The sequence below is a fragment of the Anabas testudineus genome, chromosome 11, assembly GCF_900324465.2.
Source record: "Anabas testudineus chromosome 11, fAnaTes1.2, whole genome shotgun sequence".
NCBI classification, from domain to species: domain Eukaryota; kingdom Metazoa; phylum Chordata; class Actinopteri; order Anabantiformes; family Anabantidae; genus Anabas; species Anabas testudineus.
Window position 1 is genome coordinate 9,134,315 of NC_046620.1, and position 21,741 is coordinate 9,156,055.

Below are 21,741 nucleotides of genomic sequence, written 5' to 3' on the forward strand. Positions count from 1 at the left end.
CATGTAGACAGCGTTTTAGGAGGCTTAAAAACACCTCTCTGTCCTTCAGTTCAGTAGGATCTCCATCCGTGGTGCATCTGTGTAGAGCATCCTCTAAGTCCTTGACCAGCCATGAAAACTTACATTTCATCTTTGACTTGATGCCAGTGGTCTCCTCGTACTCCTCTGGGGTCTTGAATCTCCATAGTGGATCTTTGGAGTCATTCTCCCAGGTGAAATAATCTGACGTGTATATTCCTGAACCCAGCTGCCAGTGATTTGGCTGCCCCAGGAGGTGCAGCATAACTTTCATCCAGTTGTGTTCACAGTTGTTGGGAAAGAGGTTCCTTCCAGGGTACATGTATGCCATAATGCAGCCCACTGACCACATATCGGCAGCTGTGGACAAGAGGAGGCCCAGGGATACCTCTGGAGCCCTGTATGCACAAATTTGGATAAACATACCAGGCTCCACTGCGTTCTCTGGAAGGGCTAGACCAAAGTCAGTCAGCTTAATCCTGAATGGTTGGTCTCTGTGATTAACAAGCATTACATTGTCAGGCTTTAAGTCTGCATGCATTATGCCAAGACCCTTCAGGGCATCCAAAACAACCAGTAACTAGTGGGTCACTGGACGAATTTCATTAAGATTCATGGGATTCCCTTTTCTCTCCTTGATCAGGTCCAAAAGGCTCCTGTCCAGCATCTCAAACACCAAACAGGAGAGGTTTTGGAACTGGAAACTCTCCATGAACCTCACAATGTTTGTTTTGTCTGGGTCCAGGGTCCTGATCGCTTCAAGCATTTCCACTTCACATTCAATGAGGTCGAATTTCAGGATCTTTACCGCCTCTATGTTGCCAGTTCCTAAATTGCGACACTTGGCAATTTTTCCAAAACAGCCCTCTCCATTAAAGTTCAGGATCTGGTAGCTGGTGGAATCACTGTGGAGTATGTCGTTCTCCTTTACCTGAGACGGCCCAAGTCCTGTCTCCATGTAGTCTTCCTCTGCCATATTTCAAGTTGAATACAAGAAAGTCGAAGTAAAATAATAATTGTTCGTCAGCAAATGCTTCTGAAAACTTTTCCAAATGTGGAACAGGTCACTTCTGTAGTTACTCTGAAGAGACTTAGAGACTAAAGAAATACAAAGTTCTCATGTAGTTATGACATCATCAAAGAATTCTGGAAGATCACAGTCAAATTCTGAAGTTTAAATAAAAACAATTTACATAGTTATCATACATGTTGTTATGTTTATTTCTTTCTATATGTGCATTTCCTACATCATCTGCAACACATAATATAACAGTTAATATATCTGTTATTTTGATCAGCGAGTTGAAAAATTACATGCTCGGTGTAAAATCTGAAGAAAAGTTATCAATACACAAATGTATTAATAACGCCGTGGTTTCATGTGCAGCCATCACAAAGGTGCTTCAGTTGGTTAATTAAAAAAAAAAATTTCTGGGATTTTCCAGTTGTCAACCTCTTGGTAGCAGGTTGATCTCAGTCTAATTAAATTAATTAAGCCTTTGGAATGCGTTAGCAAAGGCAAGGAAGAAAATAAAAGAAAATTATTAAAAATGGGTAAAAACATTTCTGGATTTACATTAACATTTATCAGAATTTCACAACAGATAAACAAGAAAAACATATCAGTTAACCAGATGCACAAAAACGTATTCTACATTGTATGTAGCAGACACATGCTGTTAAAGGGACTGAGCAGGTTTTCATTGTTAGTGTGACAGAGTGACGGACAAAATTAGTATCAGTGTCTTAAAATACCTAACACTAATGGACATACAAAAACTACACATGTAAACCTACAAATAAAGTTGCACAATTATGTCCAATGGCATTTATTGTAAACATCATTAATCTATATTTATATAGTATAAATCTTCATGATAAAATAAATGTGTAAGTGTTCCTGGTTTTCTAAAATACTCGCACTTTTTGATATGTATTAACTGCAGTACTCCATATATTGTCTGATGTTTTCTGCAAAAGCCACAGGTAATGTGATACTAGGGAGGGAATAACAGCCTTCTGAGGAAATCTGTTCTGCAGTGGACTTACACACCTTGCACCTTACACACCTATATCTACTCCTTCTCCTTCCTACTTCCCATCTTGGAGAAGCACCACATGTGGATGTAAAATTAAACAGTTCTCAGTAATGGGCCCAGTATTCACTAATTTAACAGAAGAGATCAATTAAACCACGTTACCTAAAACGTTCTCCTCCTGTAGTTAAAGTCAATCAAATCCTATTTTCAAGTTTTCTCACGTTAAATATTCTACATAACTGAATGTAACATTTACATGATTAACAACACAGCACAAGGTAGAGCCCTTACACAACATTAATGCTCTTCTTTAGTGTCTTAATAGACGTCTTCATTAGCATCTTAGTATCATTTTGCCTTGACATATGAAAATGTATGCTATTTTTTATTAAACCTTCTCCTTGCAAATGCTTTTTTTGGACATGACAACAACTTAGATTTTTACCCAGATGAGCAAATGCTAAAAAGGAGGCAACTATCAGCAATGTGCAGTGTCTGAGTGAACAGTTAATAATGTATGCGTTGCTTGTCCTGACTTTATTAAATGTGAGGATACATTTAAAACAAAAAAATTCAAATAAGTCTTTTCACGTTTGTAATATCATGTTTACGTGTTAAACACAAATTCACAAATTCTCACTTTTGCCTAATGAATATAAGGCCCTATTTTGCTGTAACTCCTCTGTAACCTTTTGAATACACCATGCTACTTTCATGTCAGTACACGACTAATTCATTAGAAAACACAGTTAAGGTCATTGTCATATTAAGAGAGTCCATCTTTCATCATAGGTCCCTTTAGTTTTTTTTTATTAGCTTGTTTATTAAGAGTCGCAGCAAACTATACAGTATATAATGTAGGGTACATGGATAATGATATGCAAACAAATTAACAACAGTGTCAGTACACTGTGATGCCACTGGTGAAGTTGTGGGTGTAGTTATAGGTATTTGCAAAAAAACTAACAAAACTGTCAACTAGAACAGTGGAAATCTTTTAAGTCATAAATATACTATGTATGGATAAAACTAAATCAGCTAAATATCAGAAATATAAAAAATAATAACGTAAGAGTTAATCAAATATTCAAGCAACACCACACAGTACAGTAAAACATCTCATACAGTTGGTATAATTAGAGTTCTGTATCAGAACTAGCTGCCAGTAGTTTATCTAATATCTTTTATTGTCTCAAAGTTAACTGGCGGTTTCAATAGGAAGTGAATAATGTGTGCTATTTTTTGACAGTGATGTGATGTTTCAGCAGTGACGTACAGAGCTTCTTTAGCACAGCAACATTTTTGCTCTAACAGAGAACCAAACACAAAAAACATTGTCAAATGTCAAGTGCACCATGCGTCAAGCTACAAAGCACGGAGCAAAATCTCTGAGAAATATCTTGTAGCATTTTAAGAAATGGTGTTTAAATACTTAACATACATAAATGGTTAGAAGATTTACACTTATGTTTTAGCTATAACTATATTAATTACTACAAAAATTAGAATCAGTATCACTAATTTTGAAATCAAGTTTCACTCCTGGAAAGCTTTTAGATATTTGAAGACAAGAAATACTGTAGGTTACACATCACCAGCAGAGGGTTCATGAGAATCACCTATCCCTCCATAGAACGAGTGACGGCTGGGTATCAAGCGGTGTCTTGCCGACACAGTTGTACAACAGGTGAGCAGAGCAAAACAACCAATGCAGCAAATCATGAGAGCTATAGAAGCCCACATCATGGTGGTGAAAACAAAGGCAAACAGGTAGGTTGTCTTGTGGCAGTACCGAGGTCCTTCAGGTGAGTAGTTTGGAGGAAATACAGAATAAACCCATACATTGCCTACAAGGGACAAACAGACAGAGTATATGGGATAAAATTCAATTAAAGCTACACAACCAACCAAATTCAAAGGCTTTAAAAATCCTTACACTTACACTTTCAGCCAAATTAGAACAGTTTGGGTTTCTATTTAAGGCTTGGCAGATTGAGCTCATTATAAAGTCTTGTTTTGAGTCGCATGTTAGATCACATCCTGGCCACATTCTTCAAGTTGCAGTTGGCATCTCAGCTGCTGGAGTGTACAAGTGTACAGTAATCACGTTTTAACTCAGCTTATCTGCTTCATCTGGACTGATTATTTGATAGATTTGACCGACACTAACCAAACCGACTCATATCAGGTTCTGATGCAGCAGAAGATGCTTTGTTTGTGCAGTAAAAACTGCAATAATCAGATGTAAATACGTTCAAACTGTTATGTAAGGTCTATTGCAGGTCTATGCAAAATACAGGTAATATAATATGTATAAATAGTTATGTCATGTCAGTGTTACTGTACAGTGTAATGTATTATCATTTCCTGTAAAACTTATATTTAAAGTGAATAGTTTTCACTGAATTGTAGTGGAATAAAAGTAACATTAATGTAACGTGAAAGGGAAATAATAAGTAAAGTGCTCAGATAAGTGTACTACCTCCCATCACTGCCTCATGTCATGGAAGAGAAAGAGCCTTATACCTGCAATGAACCAGCAAAAACCGAAGAGGTGCAGCAAAGTCATGCAGACAGAACACAGGATGTTGACAACACCCTCTTTCCAGGTGCTCTTGGTGTAGGTCAGAGACAGGGAGAGGATGCTGCTCGCTCCCATTACTATCAGGTAGATGGGGATGAAGAACTGCACGGGACAGTTGTTCAGGTGGGTGGCCCCTGTGATGCAGCAGAACAGCAATGTCAATATTTACATTTTGATCAAGAATAAGGTGCTGAAACATTACGCTTACTGTAAAAAACTACAAATTAATAAAGGTACCGATTCCAATGGCTGCAATCATAACCATCCACCAAATAATATTCAGCACAACTATAAGAAAAGTAAGAAGAACAGGGTCATTCAATAGTATAAAAAGTGAAACTGTTTTTAAAAAAAAAAGCAAAAGGAAGCATAAATATGACATCTAACCAATTCCTGAAATCTGCGCAGCACTTCGAGGCTCGTATTGCATGTTTGGAGATGCATCCATATCTACAGTAAAGAAAGCAAAAGTCTTGTTATAACAAAGACATCAGCAGGAAGGCGAGCTGCAGCAACAGTGTCGTACTGTACCTGTTCAGCTGCGAACGGAGCCTTTTTCATCTAAAAATAAAGAAGATGTAGAACCACAGATGAGTTGGCAGTAGTGACCTGCTTCAACATTAACATTCTTTGCTGTTTGGTGGCAGGATGTTAGGACATGTTGTTTCATTTCAAGTGTTTCGCAATGCTCTCTGTGTCTAACCAAGAGGAAATAACGATAACGTGTCGGTTATCTGATAAATATAATTGACATGTATGCATGATTTAAGTCACAACCCCTCATCTGGTTTTCTTATATTTCTTTTGAAATTCACTATTTTCTAAAATGTAGAATTTTTGTGTACATAATAAAAACATTTTGATGGGATTGCAACATGTAGCACAATGCTAAGCTCGATGCAATGCAGCACATGACAGAGACTGTGACAACTTGCAGCTGCAGCACACGGACAGGAAAAACTATTATCAGCTCTCTGCAGTGTGGTAATAAATACACAGGGTGCGTTTTCAGTACACATTTTGACACTAACAACTGCACACATCTACTTGAGGTTGCCTCCCTTTATGAAAAATAGAGTCCTATTAGTTCTTCCCATTTGAATGACATGCAATACTGACGATATTTACAAAAAAGACTGATTGCTGCCTTTTCACAATAGCAACTTGATGGGTCAGTTTTGACTCTGTAGAATAACATTGTTAACAGCTTAGATCCAACAAGTGAATATAGCACAGTGCAATGAAAGCTCTTTAAATTTGGCCCATTCACCGCTTGTTTTTAGTTTGTTATTTATAGCAGCATTTAGGAAGACAGTCCAGGGTCAAGACCTGGACTTATCCCCGCCTTACAGGGGGACTCCACATTTTGTATTGCACTTCCTCAAAGTTGTGTTGCAAAATAAACTGAAGAAGAAAAGAAATAGGTGTGATATTCCCGATCACAAATGAAGTCATCTTAAATGAACACACTACTGACTGAGCCTTGCACTTCTCTAACACTGTCAGACTCACAATGGACACTCAAACCAGTACAGCAGAGAACTGGTATTTATTTTCATCGCTCCAGGAGTTGCCACACAGAAACATGTTCCGCATGTTGATTGGGCATATGAGTTACACCAGATGCCCCACCAGGCTCAGGACCGGGACCATAGGGCCGCCCATGGCGGCTAGGCAGGGCCACAACTGGTAGGGTGGGATGCAAACCCACTGTCTTCTATATCCCAACCCAATGCTCATGCAGTGTGAAATACCGTCCTTTCTTAACTTGGACAAATTTATATCCACCAGTGATTAAATAAACCCCCCCATTTCCTTCCATGCATTTTAACTTCTCTATCTAAACCTGGCACGTACATAATCAACAGTCGAGCTTCCTGCTTCAGGCTCACTTGCAGCAAATCATAGTGAAACAGCATTATTACAGTTGAAGTGACGTTATGATGCAAAGGCTGACTTCTGTTCCCTATCAGACAGCCAGTTAGAGCCTCAGAGCACAGGATGCCGTGCTAACACATTGTGCAGCACTGTGGCTATGTGAAGGTGGTCTGTGTGTTTTTATATTGGTCCTGACTCAAACTAAAAACCTCTCTGAAAAGTCAACAAACCTCTAAATCAGATGTTAGATTGATGTTCTTTTTCCCAGTTGGTACAGTGCAATGTTGTTATTTGGCCAGTTAATTACTGCACAAATGTTATTTATTCATCTGACTTTTATTTTGTTCCCAGTATCTTTGGTCATACAAAGAGAAGTTTCCACTGAAGTGCGTGTTAAATCATGTTGAATCCAAATTGCTGTATTTGGTGTCCATAGTGATGCCTCACTGACTATTCATTCAGATCAAGAACATGAACATAATGCTTAATGTTTGATATTCTTCTTTCTCAGTTAAGAAATTGTATAATTTAAATTTGTCTTGCTAGAAAATGGGTTAAAGGCCTGTCGTCTCTGACTTATTTCAATTGAAAGTCAATGATCATTTTAATGATAGGAGCAGCAGGGAAGTCCATACATATGATTCCAAGGCGCTGGTTCAGGTCTGTCTTAGCCTTCAGGTAGTCGTACAGTCGTGCATTGATGCGTTGAGAAACTGCTCTTGGGAAGGCAAACACACCAGCTCCGCTGCTGTAAGTGAGGAAGATCTGTGCCTTGTTTCCTGCAGGTGCGGCCTCCAAGTGTTTATATACGTTTTGCCATTTCTCCTCCACATGCAGCATTGTGGGAACCTAAAACAAACAGACGATGTGTGACAGTTTTTTTATCCTAAGCTTTTAAAGGCCATAATTGGGGTGGTCCCCTTGACTTGATGATCTCAGTCAACCAATCTGCAGCTGTGACCTTCTCTACACTGACTGCTAGGTCAAGGACTGTCAAGAACTGTCCTCCAGGTGAAGAAGACTGCACCAACACCTGGCTGACAAACAATAACATTCAGATTTGATGTGTATGTATTAGGGTTTTAATACCTTCCAGTGGTCTGCTATGTCCATGGAACCATAGCGCATCCCCAGATCTGGTCCAGGAAAGTCTTGCATGATGATAAGTTTACCTCGGGCTTCACCCATGGTTGGTACAAGCCGGCTGTGCCACAGCAGGTCCCAGCGGGCATAGCGATGGATGTAGTCTACCACAGCACCATAAATGTTGTATGTCTCACTATACTCCTCCCTTATCCGCATCAGCACGGTTTCGTTGGGATACTCTTGCAAGAACTCAGCCACCCCCTCCAGCACATGGCCAAAGTGAGCCCGCTGGTAGGAAACTCCATGGTGGATGGTGAGGTTCCCTGTCATGTGACGTACACGGATGTCTAGGAAGCGGATCCCTGCTCGGAGCTGGGAGGCCAGGCTCCAGGACTGACATTCAGCATATATACCACCATACAGGGCCATGGTGTTGTGGCTGCCGGGCATGGTGACCTTGGATAGCAGCTGAGCATCTGGAATGCTGGACATCCAGGATGGGTTGAGGAACTCTGGATCAGGGCTGTCATCATAGTCGGGTCTTTGAATGGTATCACAACTGACACCGATAAATCTAAAGCACATGAGAGAGAGAGTTGTCATTAATACTTTTGTCAAGAAAATATAATAAAGCATTATAACGTCAGCCTCCTCAAATAAGGTGGTTCTGTTTGTCTCAGACTGTAACTATGATTGATGGCGATTGTAATCATTAATGGATACACATTTGTTAAAAGTTCACATTGTTAAATTAGGCTGTATGAGTTCTCTATCAGTAACATTTAAAAATAATAAAGTGATATAAATGCTCATATTGTACAGTTTTATTATGTTGTAGAGCAGCTATGTGCAGTTTTCTATGCAGAGAGGAACTAGAACCTCAAATGAGAATATTACATAATATTGCATTGGGAATCAGTCTGTTATATTTACAGTATGTGTGAACAATCTGTGGTACGATTTTAACTTACTCACCCAAGTGTGATCAACCAAATTAGCATCTTGTCTATTTTCACTGGGTTTTCTCAGGTATGTCAGTTTCAATAACAGGGTCTACGATCAACAAAGGTATAACACACTTTGTAAGGGAATAACAAACTGATCAATAAAATGACTGTTTAATTAGATGACGACACAACAACAAAAAACAAATCGTTAGGTCTATTAATAAACATTCAATAAAATAGTCGATGTACAGTAGTGTGAACCAAAATTAATACATCATCTGAATTAACCTGTGAACAACAAATAGAAAAAAGTGGGCTTATGGGGAGCATTTAAAGTCCATACACAGAAAAGGTAGAGAAGTTGCAAATCCTGAGAGAATATTATTCATTACAAAAAACACAATTAGCACAGTGAGAAAAGCACAAATGTATTATTGATATCACTCACTCACTCTTTTTAATATGCTGCCCATATTGAGTATTAGGATATGTCAAAAGATAGGATACATGAAAAGATACCCAGGAATTAAAGAAATTAAACATTTGTACCCTTTTCTCAGTTGAGGGATACACACTTATCACACGAGTGAAGTCAAACCATCTCTAACTGTCTACAGGACTTGAACCTTCATATTATTAAAAAGAAAATAACACCTTTGTGGGTACATTACCCACTGTAGAACAAAAACAAAGAAACGGGGAAAACAATTTGGTCCTGGTCCAGGCTGAGTTTGACCTTAACTCACCCCTCCAGCCAAATTCAATGGCAGGCTTAAATCTTTTAAATCCCCAAACTGAGCCAAACCATGAGCCGCTGCTGTGTCAAACCTGCTGATGTGTTGTTCTCGTTCGCTCCAGGTCGTACCTGAAAGTAGAAGGTGCTGGTCTTTCGTCTAATTCGGCTGCTTGGGGACGATGAACAGAAAGAAGTCCTCAGTGAGCAGTGGAGGGGTAAAAATATTAGCTGGTCTGTCGACCCGGGATGTTGATGTGACAAATACCACTGATAAGCAGCTGAGCTGTGCGTTGGACCACTGGAGTGAAAATAGGGGGGCGTGTTTGCACATGAGGGTGGGGAGTGTGAAGTGTATTAAGTAAAAAATTAATTTGAACTGAAATTTATATTTTTTGGATAAAGACAGCCCAAATTGATATATTTCTGTACAGCCAGAGGATTCAAGTGGAAGGGCTGTGGAGTCCAGAGCTCCAAAGGGAGAGAGAATATCTAAGAACTTGGAAAAATCTGCAGATGTGTTCCCATTTCGTCTCATATCACTATGTGGGAAGTCAAACATTACACAACAGGCATGTCCTTCTCCAGTTGAGAAATATTTGGTTAGCTGTAAATTGAGGTTGTATACCCACAGTGTACAGAATAGAATTTTCTTTCAATTATTAATATTGAGGGCAGGAAAATCCCAAAGAAATGTTTCCTTAACTTTACCAAAAACAGAGAAATGGAAAAAAAAAGGAGTTTCTCCATGTGCTTAAAGCTAAAAACACACTATTCATTGTCCTGTTGCCAGTCGCTGCATCCATCAACAACGCTGTTAATTAATATGACACTGAAAAACTATTGTGTGGGTTTATTATTATAGTATATGATTATTGTTTGTTTTTGCAGCATCGAGTAAAGTTGATATGAATTGAGTAGCTGGAACCTGCAGCGCTGTGCCCCACAATGTCATTGTCATCACCACGTGCTGCATGCTTACACATAGTGCCTCCTTCTGGTACAAACAGCAAACATTTTGTAAAACATTTCAAATTAGCTTTCCTTGTTCTGCCACACTCGTTACTGTGATAGATAGGAGAAGAGGACCGTGTTTTTATACCTGACTTATATTCTGACCCTGTAAGGAGGAAAAGCTCTATAAAAGAAAATTCACTGATGTATACTATCACAAAATAATGGACCATGTGAGCTCTCTTATGTGACACTAAGTAGAAAGAATTGTTGCTGTGAGGACCACAGACTAATTCCAGTCTATCTAAACCTGTTTGTTGTGATACAAACGGACATCAGTGAGAACAAGTCTTTGTCCTTCACATCCTAGTGTAACCTCTAAAGAAGCTGACCAAATTTGTCAATCTAGTTGAAAATAGAGAAATATTACCAACATTATTATTGCATTTATATACTGTATTTGTATATACGGTGGCAAGAAAAACCTTCATTAAGTTTTGGTTGTTGAGGTTGTTCTCAATAAAGAAATGAAAGATCAGAATTATTACTTATTACTTTAGGCACGTCATATTTGTTAATACTCTTGACTTAGATGATGATCAGATCACATTTTATGACAAATTAATACAGAAAACATGAAATTCTAAAAGGTTCACATACGTTTTCTTGCCACTGTATGTATTATGTATATTATATTTATTAACAGTGTGTTTCTGACAGAATAAAATAGTAAAATGTTTTTAAGATTATCACTGAAACGTGTGTGACAAGTGTTTGACAATGGCTTTCACTTCTGTTAATGGATAATTTCTTTGGTATCTGGTCAGTCATACTGGTTTGAAAGGTGTAATTTATAATTATTCATACAACATAATGAAAATGATACTCAGTCATTCATTGACTGTGTTGCACCCTGTGGGCGGGGCCTGTAACCGCAGTGACTCTGGAAGAACTCCCCTCGTCCAATCAGCACAGAGCATGCATGAGTTACTTCCTCGTGTTTGCTCCCTTATTTGGCAGGAAGGGGGCCGTCCTTCATCTGACAAGACAAGGAAAATGGTGGACAGGAGAGTCAGACGGCTCCAGTAGACTGAGGGACACCATCGGGTTTATCTCTGGTGAGTAAACATCTGTGGCCTCAGTGTTGTGACATATCTCAACTGGAGGATGTTGGATTCGGGGTGATGGCTGAGTCAGTGTGGACGAATGAATGAAACTAAAGACAGTAAATAATGACGGATTCATAGGTACGACTGCGAGAGTGTGTGTGTGTGTGTGTGTATGGTTGGAAATCAGGAAATGAGACAAGCGAGCTTGAAAACAAAACATATCACATCGTGAGCAAAAATGAAATGCACCAAAAAGCTACTGTAGGTTATCTGGACTGTTCAATGTGACATGTGGAAGGCCACAACCTGTAACCACTACTGTAGTTTATTTCCAGTCTTTCTTGTGTTACTACAAACGATGGCACACCCACTGTTGTCCCAGACTTATTTTTCCAGCAGGACAACATTGAGAAAGATGATTAATGTCAAAACTATGAGAAAGATGCTGCAGAGTTTGATTTGAGTCTGTGGTCTCAGAAACTAATAGCTGATTATTGCATGTGTCATCTGGAAATGTGCTTTATTATCAACAATATGTTATAAAATTCTTTGACACAATACTTGAACTTACTTTACTTTACTAACTTAACTTTTCAATTCTTAATTTTATTGTAAATAAGTGTCCCCCAGAGCTGCCAGCTCTAGAGCTAAATAATTCAGTCCGTAAATGATTAATTGTTAACTACTTAAGGTTGATTTTCTTTTCCTTTAGGTTTTTGGGTTCTAGTTTTCTAGATAATTTACTGAATTAGTTTCCTAGATTAAGTTTGCTATTTAGTTGCCAATTACCAGTAAAGTTTCCATGATAAGCATACACAAATAATATGGGACATGGAAAAAGTATACATACAGTTTTTAACCACCAGCTATTTACATAGCTATTTTTAAATAGTAAAGTAAAATAGTTCAACAAACAACAGCATTCGTCTGAAATTTCTAAGAATAATTTACTTAACTTTTAATCAGAGATGTAATTTGCCACATTGAGTCACTTTATTTCACATGTGATGGTTAGTAGAAATATGTGTGACTTCATGACGTGAGTCCATGACGTACTCAAAGTTTATCATAAAGTTATTATAAGTTAAAAAGAGGCCTTTAAAATAAGAATTACCAACTGTGTTTTTATTTCCAGCCCTAGTTTCCTGCTCTGTGTACATGTTGAAGCTCTGTGAATAAGTGTAGATGATACAACTCCTCACTGAGACCTGTTGCTGGTAATATTAGTCAGTCGATACCTTGTTAAAAATAATGGACATCAAGCAGCTGCTGAAATGTGGGTTGGCAGGCCCAACAATGATGTTGTTCCCCTTTAGCTTAATTGCAACATTTGAGACTCACTCTGACCAAATTTTGAGTTAAAGCTCTAAAGCTCTTGTCAAGGCTGTGTTCAGATGTGAGTATGGAATCACTATATCTTTTTTTTATCTCTCCAGCCTCCAGACTGAACCATAAAGTGGCAGAAAAAGGGCAGCAGTGATGGCTGATGCAGCTCAGCTGAAGGAAACTGCAGTAAAGGTGCTGACCGCCGTGGAGAAGGTGTCCTCCTTTGCCTCCTCCATCGACCCTATCTTTGGCATTGTCTCCTCCCTGGTTGGAGTGGCTCGCAAAGGCTTAGAGAGTGAGAAGGGCCATGCTCTGGACAAGGACTTCCAGGCAATCCACAGCAAGCTGGAGAGCATCTCTCATAAGAACCAACAATGCCTGAGGCAAATCCGCATCGATGAGGTCAATGAAACCTACGGCAAATACGAGGAGTACATCAAACACCAGTATGCCGCCTTCAACACCATGGTGGCACAGGTGAAGAAAGATCCGGGCAACACGCGGCGCTACATGGGCAATTTTGAGAAAATTTATGAGAGAGACAAGAGTGACATGAGCCTGGATGTGTACTACCGTGGCGTGATGGGGACCAAATTGCTGTTTGGACAACCCCTGCTGAAAGTGTACCTGGATCACTGCGATGGCAACCGTGAGATCATGGAGCGCCGCTGCTCACACATCACCCACCTGTTCCACATGGGCCTCATCGCACTGATGGCCTACACAGCTGTTACAGAGGACGATGAAGATGAGGTGAAGGAGAAGTGGGCCAAGAGGGTGAAGGACATCCAGGAGAAGATGCAAGAGGTGCTTAGTCAGTGCAAAGACAGTTCGTCCTGAATATGGACCAGCAGAGAGAGGACGTCCTGTGGGTCCAGTAAAGACAAATTATGCTCTACATAAATAAAGTATAAGACCAAAGCCATGTTTTCATTTGTGCACTTGACCTGATATTGTAATTGAAGCCTTTAGCTATTGCATTGATATTGTTTGTTGTTTTGAGTTTCAGAGATCACTATATATTACAGCTGCTTTTTGTTACAGATGATGCCATTGAATGCTGAAGTTTTTTATACAATATCTTCAATTAAAGAGTATACATTATGAGCTATATTGTATGTGAAAAGTCATATTTGTGAAATCACTACATTAAAGTAATGCTATCCTAGTTTCCACAATCCGTAACATCTTGTCTTTACACCCCTGTTGAATTTGCCTAAATGTAAATGAAACACAAACAAGCTTTCATAATACCAGAGAAACAATAAAATGGAGCTCATACAACTTGACGTTGAAATATTAGATTTCCTTTCATTCATCTCATTGTCTGATACAGCACGTTATAGATAGCAAAGCTGCAAATGGGGGATACAGTGGATTTAAGTTGTCTAACAATATGTAAGCACATTCAAATTATTAAAAAAAAAAAAAAAGTCAAATGCTAAACTAGTATTCTGCTAAAATAAAGGACGAGCCTGCAGGTAATATACTGTCTGGCAGTGTGGAATAGCACTATTTAGGTATGGAGACATGTTATTTACAGTATAGGACATTAGGAGAATAATGTATTTAATGAATATGTACTTAATATAATATTAGAATAAAATTTGCTTGAGCAAAATTGAAGGGCACTGCCCTGTTTGGCTTTATGACTAATAAACCTGAATACCTGTTCTTCCTAATGTAGTCTTGTTTAATACTGAACACATTAAAATTAAATTAAAACAAGCAAAACAACTTCAGCAGAATAAAATGTTTTTTTAAAAAGAGGCTTTTTTATATATTATATAAGTGTAACATCATGTTATGTTATGTTATATTGATTAGGGATTTCTGATGGTTTTGATCGTTTTTTTAATAAAATGTTAGATGAATGTGCTCTCAACAAAATTAGTCATTTCTATAATCTGTTAAGTTCCTGGAATCATTGTATAATTAGTTCCTGACTCATGGAGCTCTGGGCACTTTTTGTCTTATTTTTTCCAGTCTACTATATATATACATATATATATATATATATATACTCTAAATATATCACAGCTCCTTTCCCAATGATTTTGAATACATCTAGTGCACTGTTAAAACGCGCATTGGCGCATTTCGGGTTGTGCGCAGCGTGTGCGCCTCCGCAGCGCGCACTGAGTCCCCCCCACCACCAGAGTCCTCTGTTGTTCAAGCGCAGCTGCTCGACTGAAACGCGATTCCTCTGTTTGTGTCTGCAGCCCAGCCCCAAAGGCCTGAAGCTAATTTTCACACAAATACCCGCTCTGAAGCTGCCCTGGACCGGCGACTGAGGCTGTGAACTGATACGTTTAATCCAGTTAAGGCTCTCAGGGAGCAGAGGAAAACAGCGTTTGGTCCTTTTCCAGGACACGTCACGTCGCTTTCGGTGAGTTTCTGCTGCTCGACGAGCGGAGCAGCGGTGATGATGAGCGGTAGCATCCCGGCTCCAGCTGGAAAAGTTGATCGTACTCGGTGTGGACACGAAAGTGTATTAATACTGCATAGATCAGACAGCACAACGTGTAGTGTGAACTACAGTATGTAAGAGAGTTTGCGTAATAACTGTTTAAAGACAACACGGAGTTTGGTTTCCGGGGCGTGACCTTCCTCTGAACTCAACAAGTTGATATATGCACTGATGTTTTTTCTGGTTCATTAATCAGACTTAAACATATTTTGTGGTGTATGATCCTGTTATTAATGTTTTGCACATGGCCTTTAGAAGAGTGCTCTGTGGAACTGCTCTCAGTTTTATTGTCTTTCCACTTCCAAACTAACTAAAAGCCTCACTTACATCCAGAACACAGACGCATCATAAAGAAAAGCCCCCTCACTCCCCTTCTGTATAGGACCCCGGAGCCTGAAAAGAGACAGAAAGTGATACAGCTCTCTCATTGTTTGCAGTCTCTTTGGGGTTATTTTGCATCTTTGTTGAGACATATGTGTTTTTGACTTTTTAATCTCTGAGGTTATTTTATTTTTATGTCTATTTTGGCTGTTACATGTGTGTCTTTGTGGTTGTTTTTGTGTTCTTTTTTCAATTGAGCTATATGACTTTTATAAAAAGGCTTTAACGCTTTTATAATGTTCTATGTTTTCACAATTCATAAGGTATTGCTACCAGTATCAACTTTTACAGTTGTTTGAATTTGCTTCATATATCAAAAGTCATACCTTTATTCTATGAAGTTATGTTGACAGTGTTTGAGTGTTTGATTACGATTCACCAACATAATGACATTATGGTTAAATTATAGGGTTTTGTGAAGCTAGTTTGCATCTTAATTTAGTCAAATAAGTATTGAATGTGTGGCTAGACTCACAAGGCACCATAAAAATAACTAGTCTGTTCAGAACAAAGTGGCCAAAGACATGCTTACATTGTCTGTGACCTTCTGTTTCAGGCATGCCTCTCCACGGCATTTGGCCGTTCTGTACGATGTTTCACCAGGACTGAAGAAAGGTCTCAAGCACCATGGGAAACGAGGACAGTCTTGAAGATGTGTTTGTTGCTGTTATTCGCCCGAAGAATCAAGTCAGCCTGAGCTCAAAGGAGTACAGGGCCAAAGCCTATGAGGTAAATGTGCTGAGACAGTTGAACATGTGCTCTCCTCAACATTCAGTCCAAAACCACCATCATAAAACATGTGCAGACTGCTGTAGATGCTCACTGCTCATTGCCTCTGTTGCTTGTAAAGATCCTGTTGAAAGAAGTGCCTTTGGAAGGGAAGGAGAAGAAAAGAAAGAAAGTGCTCCTGGCGACAAAGATCCAAGCAGGAGGAGACAAATCAAAATCCATTTTGGATTATGTTGATGAAACAATCAGACCGATATCTAATAATCAAGGGTTCATAGGTGAGTCTGAGTCATTTACCTAGATGCATATGTCTAGTTTTAAGAGCCAGTGAATGAGTCCAAGACAGGCTCACCACGTCTAGCTCCATTTAAAGTCTTGCTTTTAGATTGAGACCCCTTCAAGTGAAGAAGTGACCTACTCCAGACTCACTATCATAGGTTGCACATGTCTTTGTACCGTGGGCAGTTCAATCCAAGCTCTAAACACAGTTTTGGTTTACAGGTAAGCGTGTGGTGCACATGAAGAAATTTCCTCTTGATGGAGACAATGGCGGGAAAGAGGCGTCACTTTTTGTGGTGCCCATCAGTGTTAAAGGTAAGAAAACATCTTTTACTAAACTACATTTTTATATTAACAAGTCTGAATATATTAAATTATTCTGATCAGACAACAGCAAGCCTATCTACAGTGCTGGGAGCCCCAGCTTCTACTGCTTCCAGGACATCATGCGAGTGTGCAGTGAGACCAGCACTCACTTCTGCTCCATCACTTCCAAGATGCTCCTGGCCTTAGACAAGTCAGTAAATCTTTAAAAACGTGTTTTTGCAAATAGCTGACACTGGGATGTGACTCTAACTTTCTTAATTTCCACAGGTGGTTAGCAGAGCAGCACACCGTGCCTCATGCTATCCCCGCTCTGTTCCGACCTGCAGCCGTAGAGCGGGTGAAGACCAATGTCAGCAATCCGGCCTACAGTAGCGAGGGCAAACTGAGTGATGGGGGTCTGCACATGGGCTACACTGCCCTAGAGATCAAGAGCAAGATGATGTCCCTGGAGAAGGCAGATATGTGCATCATCAACCCACTCTATGGCTCTGATCTGCAGTACACCAATCGGGTGAGAGATGCCAAAATAAAGCAGAATATAAGACAGGACGTGTGTTGAATCTTTTTAACTTGAACAACTAGATAATAGATGGATGATAACATTTGATAACCACATCTTGAAGATGCTCCAGAGACACACACTGTGCTTTATTAACGTTTTTAGAATTGTTCATATAATTTATGTCATAAAATCACCTTTCCATTTTTGTCATGTGTGCAGGTGGACAAAGTCATCATCAACCCATACTTCGGGCTTGGTGCGCCAGACTACTCCAAGATCCAGATCCCCAAGAGGGAAAAATGGCAACATGGTCCCAACTGTGTGACAGAAGACAAGTGAGGGCTTATTCTTACATCACACTCTCTTCAGTGTGTCTTTCTTCCCTCTTTCTTGTGTAAATCCTGCAAAATTTGTCTCTAATTCATTTTTTTTTCTTTCTCACAGGGATCGGCAGTGGGTGGATGACTTCCCCCTTCACCGCGGTGCCCTTGAAGGAGACACGGAGCTGCTCTCTAAGCTTCTGGACAGCGGTTTCTCAGTCAAACAGCTGGACAATGATCACTGGGCTCCCATTCACTATGCCTGCTGGTGAGTTAGATTAAAGTCTAAAGTATCTTTTAACTTCTAACGTTATTTTTGGTCTTGTTGATGAGCTGTGGCTAAGTTTTGTTTGGTTCCATGCAGGCACGGTAAAGTCGAGGCGACCAAGCTGCTGCTAGATAAAGGAAACTGTAATCCAAACATGCTGAACGGTCAGCTCAGCTCCCCCCTGCACTTTGCAGCTAGAGGCGGCCATGCAGAGATAGTGCAACTCCTTCTGCAGCATCCTGAAATTGACCGGGTATGAAATCAGATGTTTCTTTTCTCCTAACACATTTTCCTCTGTTCTTTTCCCAGTAAAGTAAAGTTCTCATCATTAAACTGTACATGCACTACTAAAGAATGATACATTTCCTTTTTGGTTTGTGATATCACTAAAACTACAGCTTAAAATAAACTGTAATTTGCCAAAATGGTAGTTAAATCAAATTATCTATTGCAAAAATGTCATTAAAATGTATTATTTTAAGTTTCTCTCATTAAGTAATTGTTATGTTGCTCATTTAGACATTCATGTATTGTAATGCACAACATCACTCTTCCACTAACAGCACATAGAAGACCAGCAGAAGAAATTACCTCTACAAGTGTGTGAGGAGAACAAACAGAACGAATGGGAGGAGACGGTGAAGCTTCTGCAGCAAGCCAGCAGTAAACCTGTGCGTCCCACATCGCTGATAACCTATGCCACCAAAGTGTGACGTACATTATTAGATTAAGAGAATAAATTGATCTCATGGCAATATGTGCATTACAGTTTTCCAGTGGCATTAAGTCATCATGTCAAGACGAAGATCTCAACTAGGATTTTTCAAACTTATTTCACTTTTTAATAGCACAGAAAGATGTTTCACCTGTCTTGTTTGTTAAATGATGTGTGTTTGTATGTTTGTTCGACAGTATGAGAAGGTGCGTATCTACCGCATGGACGGCTCGTATCGCTCTGTGGAGCTAAAGCACGGCAACAACACAACAGTGCAGCAGATCATGGAGGGCATGCGTCTCTCTCAGGAGACCCAGCAGTACTTTACCATCTGGATTTGCTCTGAGAACCTCCGTGAGTTTGCATGTTACACATGAATTCACCCCGTGGTTTTGTAACATCGTAATTTCTATGTCCAATCAGTGTAATTATACTTTTATTTCCTAAATTGCAATAACAGGGTGTGTATGTATTTTATGTCAGACCTGCAGCTGAAGCCGTACCATAAGCCTCTGCAGCACCTCCGCATCTGGACAGAGATTGTGACGGATCTGACAGTACTGGATCCTCAGAGGGAAACACCTCAGTTGTTCCTTCGTAGGGATGTCCGGTTGCCTCTGGACATTGAGAAAAAGGTAGCTCACAGTCTACAAGATCCAATATATTAGCTACAGCTACACAAATGCTGCAGGGGTAGAAGTTGTTTTGTTATAGAGTTCAAAAGTTTGATGAAGGCCCTCACATTGCTGCTTACTGTATTGTTCCAGGTGGATGATCCGCTAGCCATCCTCATCCTTTTCGATGAAGCGCGTCACTGCCTCCTGAAGGGCTTCTTTCCTGCTCCAGACAGCAAGCTGATCACACTGGCCAGCCTCCTCTTGCAGATCATCTATGGCAACTACGAGAGCAAAAAACACAAGCAAGGGTTCCTCAAGTAAGAGACTGTTCTAAATTATATTTAGACTTGATGATAGATACTGTGCCACCCACACATGTCAGATGTCAAATGGAGCTTTTTGTGTTGTATAATCTGTGGTATATCAAGTAAAGTCAAATCATGTTTTAGTCAAATAACAAAAACACCTTTTTCTGTTATTTTTTTTCACTAGTGAGGAAAATCTTAAGTCAATTGTGCCGATATCCAAAGTGAAAAGCAAAGCGTACCACTGGACCAGCAGGATTCTTCATGAATACAAAGTACACCAGTGGTTTCAACATTTTTTCATTCATTAAATAAAACCCAGCTTCTCCCTGCACAGACTAAGAACATTTTCCTCTCTCTCATCAACAGGCCCTGAGTACCAGTGAGGGAGTGAGTAAAGAGATGCACCACCTGCAGCGACTCTTCCTGCAGAACTGCTGGGACATCCCGACATATGGAGCTGCTTTCTTCACGGGCCAGGTCTACACCAAGGCCAGTGCCAGTAACCACAAAGTAATCCGTGTCTACGTTGGGGTCAACACAAAGGGCCTGCACCTGATGAATATGGAGACAAAGGTATCATGCAAGCTTTTTTATGCTGTGCGATTTATCTTCAGATTTTTAAATGTGCTCTGGGAGTGTATGAGTGATTAAAACATGGTCATATTGTTTGTTTTAACAGGTCCTTCTCATCAGTTTAGAGTATGGCACATTCATGTGGCAGCTTGGACATGCTGACCAGTACTTTCAGATACACAGTGGCGACAACAAAATGAACTTTATCGTGCACACAAAACAGGTAATTACCCCAAGATGATTCCAAAACCGTTCAATTCATTCCACATTGCTAAACATAAAGCATTTAGGAAGGCTGTCTAAAGTAGCTGTATAAAACCCATTACATTACAGTGACAGTAATGCAGATTTTATTAGAATATTTTCTGAAGTTTGACAGCCAAGGTTTGAAATAATGACATGTTGGAATGATCACTGTGAAGTTAAATTATGAAATGTCTTACATTGGTTATTTCTTCACAGGCTGGCCTTATTGTAAAGCTTTTAATGAAGCTAAGTGGACAGATGGGTCCAAACGATAAAGCTGTTACAGACAAATATGCCTATGGCTAAAAAACTGTTGAAGAAACCACAGTGGCCAAAGATCCTGATGCAGGTTCTTCTTACTGACTCTCGTTTCACTGCAACTCCGTATAGAGAGCAACTTCAGCCTCTCTTCAAACCTCATTTTGTATATTATGCTTACTGATATCTTAAACAATTTTACAGGTCATATATTTCCATTCCATGTAAATAATTGTATTATTTAATGTGTTGTTTTAATAAACTGACTGATGTATGGATGGACACATATTTTCCTTTTTGTTTGCAATTACAAGTATAAAAATAGACAATTATAAGATGTTTTATATATAGGAAATACTATATAGCTATATTTGAGTACTAATGCAAAAACAACTGAAACAACACATGACTACATGAATGTATTAACAACAATTAACAATTTACTAAATATATAGTTCATAAAAGAGGTGAAATAAATAGAACCAGAAATATAAACTTGCCAAACAAACAGTAAGTATTGAGTAAAGTGCAGAATTGTATGTGCAGCATTTCAAAAAGGTGCTTGACTAAATGTATTATGAATTATTACTTTGCACCACTGACTGGATGATGCCAACACTGATGGCATGACACAGAGCTTAAGCTAAATTAAGTAAATGTTGAAATAATGAACTAGTATATAATTATTTTCAACACATTTTAGTGAAACCTCAGGTCCCCCGGGGGCCACAGGTGGACTTCTCACCTGGCACCTTAATGTCTGGTTACGGCCCTGCGAGCTCTGCTTTTACCGTAAACCTCACATTATTGGCGCACGTCAAATACTTACCGACCAGGCAAACGCGAACATTATAGCAACACATGACATTTGGATTCCTCTGTGGGGGCAGTGGCAACACATAGAATTGTGTAGGTAATGAGGTGACCGAGAAATAATAAATTTAGAGCAAATTAAATTATAACAATAAACCACTCGTCTGTCGCAGCTCCTGTACAGTCGTACAGTCGGATGACGTCATATAGCACGACATGGGTTCAGGCAGCGTCGACCAATCACAGCTTCAGATGCTTAAC

General features: G+C 39.4%; 3 protein-coding genes across 3 annotated transcripts; 2 read left to right on the top strand and 1 right to left on the bottom strand.

Moving 5' to 3' along the window:
- Positions 1–2,850: 2,850 nt before the first annotated feature.
- Positions 2,851–10,117, bottom strand: si:dkey-266f7.9 (phosphatidylinositol-specific phospholipase C). Its single transcript, XM_026347468.1, has 8 exons — positions 9,418–10,117; positions 8,581–8,658; positions 7,609–8,179; positions 5,173–7,368; positions 5,029–5,091; positions 4,879–4,929; positions 4,584–4,775; positions 2,851–3,904 (listed from the first exon to the last, which is right to left on the bottom strand). The coding sequence occupies exons 2-4, from the start codon at positions 8,604–8,606 to the stop codon at positions 7,096–7,098; spliced, it is 870 nt and encodes a 289-aa protein (XP_026203253.1). The 5' UTR covers positions 8,607–8,658; positions 9,418–10,117; the 3' UTR covers positions 2,851–3,904; positions 4,584–4,775; positions 4,879–4,929; positions 5,029–5,091; positions 5,173–7,095.
- A 1,107-nt stretch (positions 10,118–11,224) lies between these two features.
- Positions 11,225–13,963, top strand: rpz2 (rapunzel 2). Its single transcript, XM_026347469.1, has 2 exons — positions 11,225–11,357; positions 12,785–13,963. Exon 2 carries the CDS (start codon positions 12,828–12,830, stop codon positions 13,512–13,514), a length of 687 nt encoding a protein of 228 aa, XP_026203254.1. The 5' UTR covers positions 11,225–11,357; positions 12,785–12,827; the 3' UTR covers positions 13,515–13,963.
- Positions 13,964–14,830: 867 nt separating this feature from the next.
- krit1 (KRIT1 ankyrin repeat containing) lies at positions 14,831–20,937 on the top strand. The gene is made up of 17 exons (XM_026347467.1): positions 14,831–15,063; positions 16,082–16,254; positions 16,376–16,532; positions 16,756–16,848; positions 16,921–17,050; positions 17,128–17,371; positions 17,582–17,697; positions 17,807–17,950; positions 18,047–18,203; positions 18,514–18,621; positions 18,863–19,019; positions 19,149–19,300; positions 19,433–19,599; positions 19,775–19,862; positions 19,957–20,163; positions 20,270–20,386; positions 20,626–20,937. The coding sequence occupies exons 2-17, from the start codon at positions 16,153–16,155 to the stop codon at positions 20,713–20,715; spliced, it is 2,229 nt and encodes a 742-aa protein (XP_026203252.1). The 5' UTR covers positions 14,831–15,063; positions 16,082–16,152; the 3' UTR covers positions 20,716–20,937.
- The last annotated feature ends 804 nt before the right edge of the window (positions 20,938–21,741 follow it).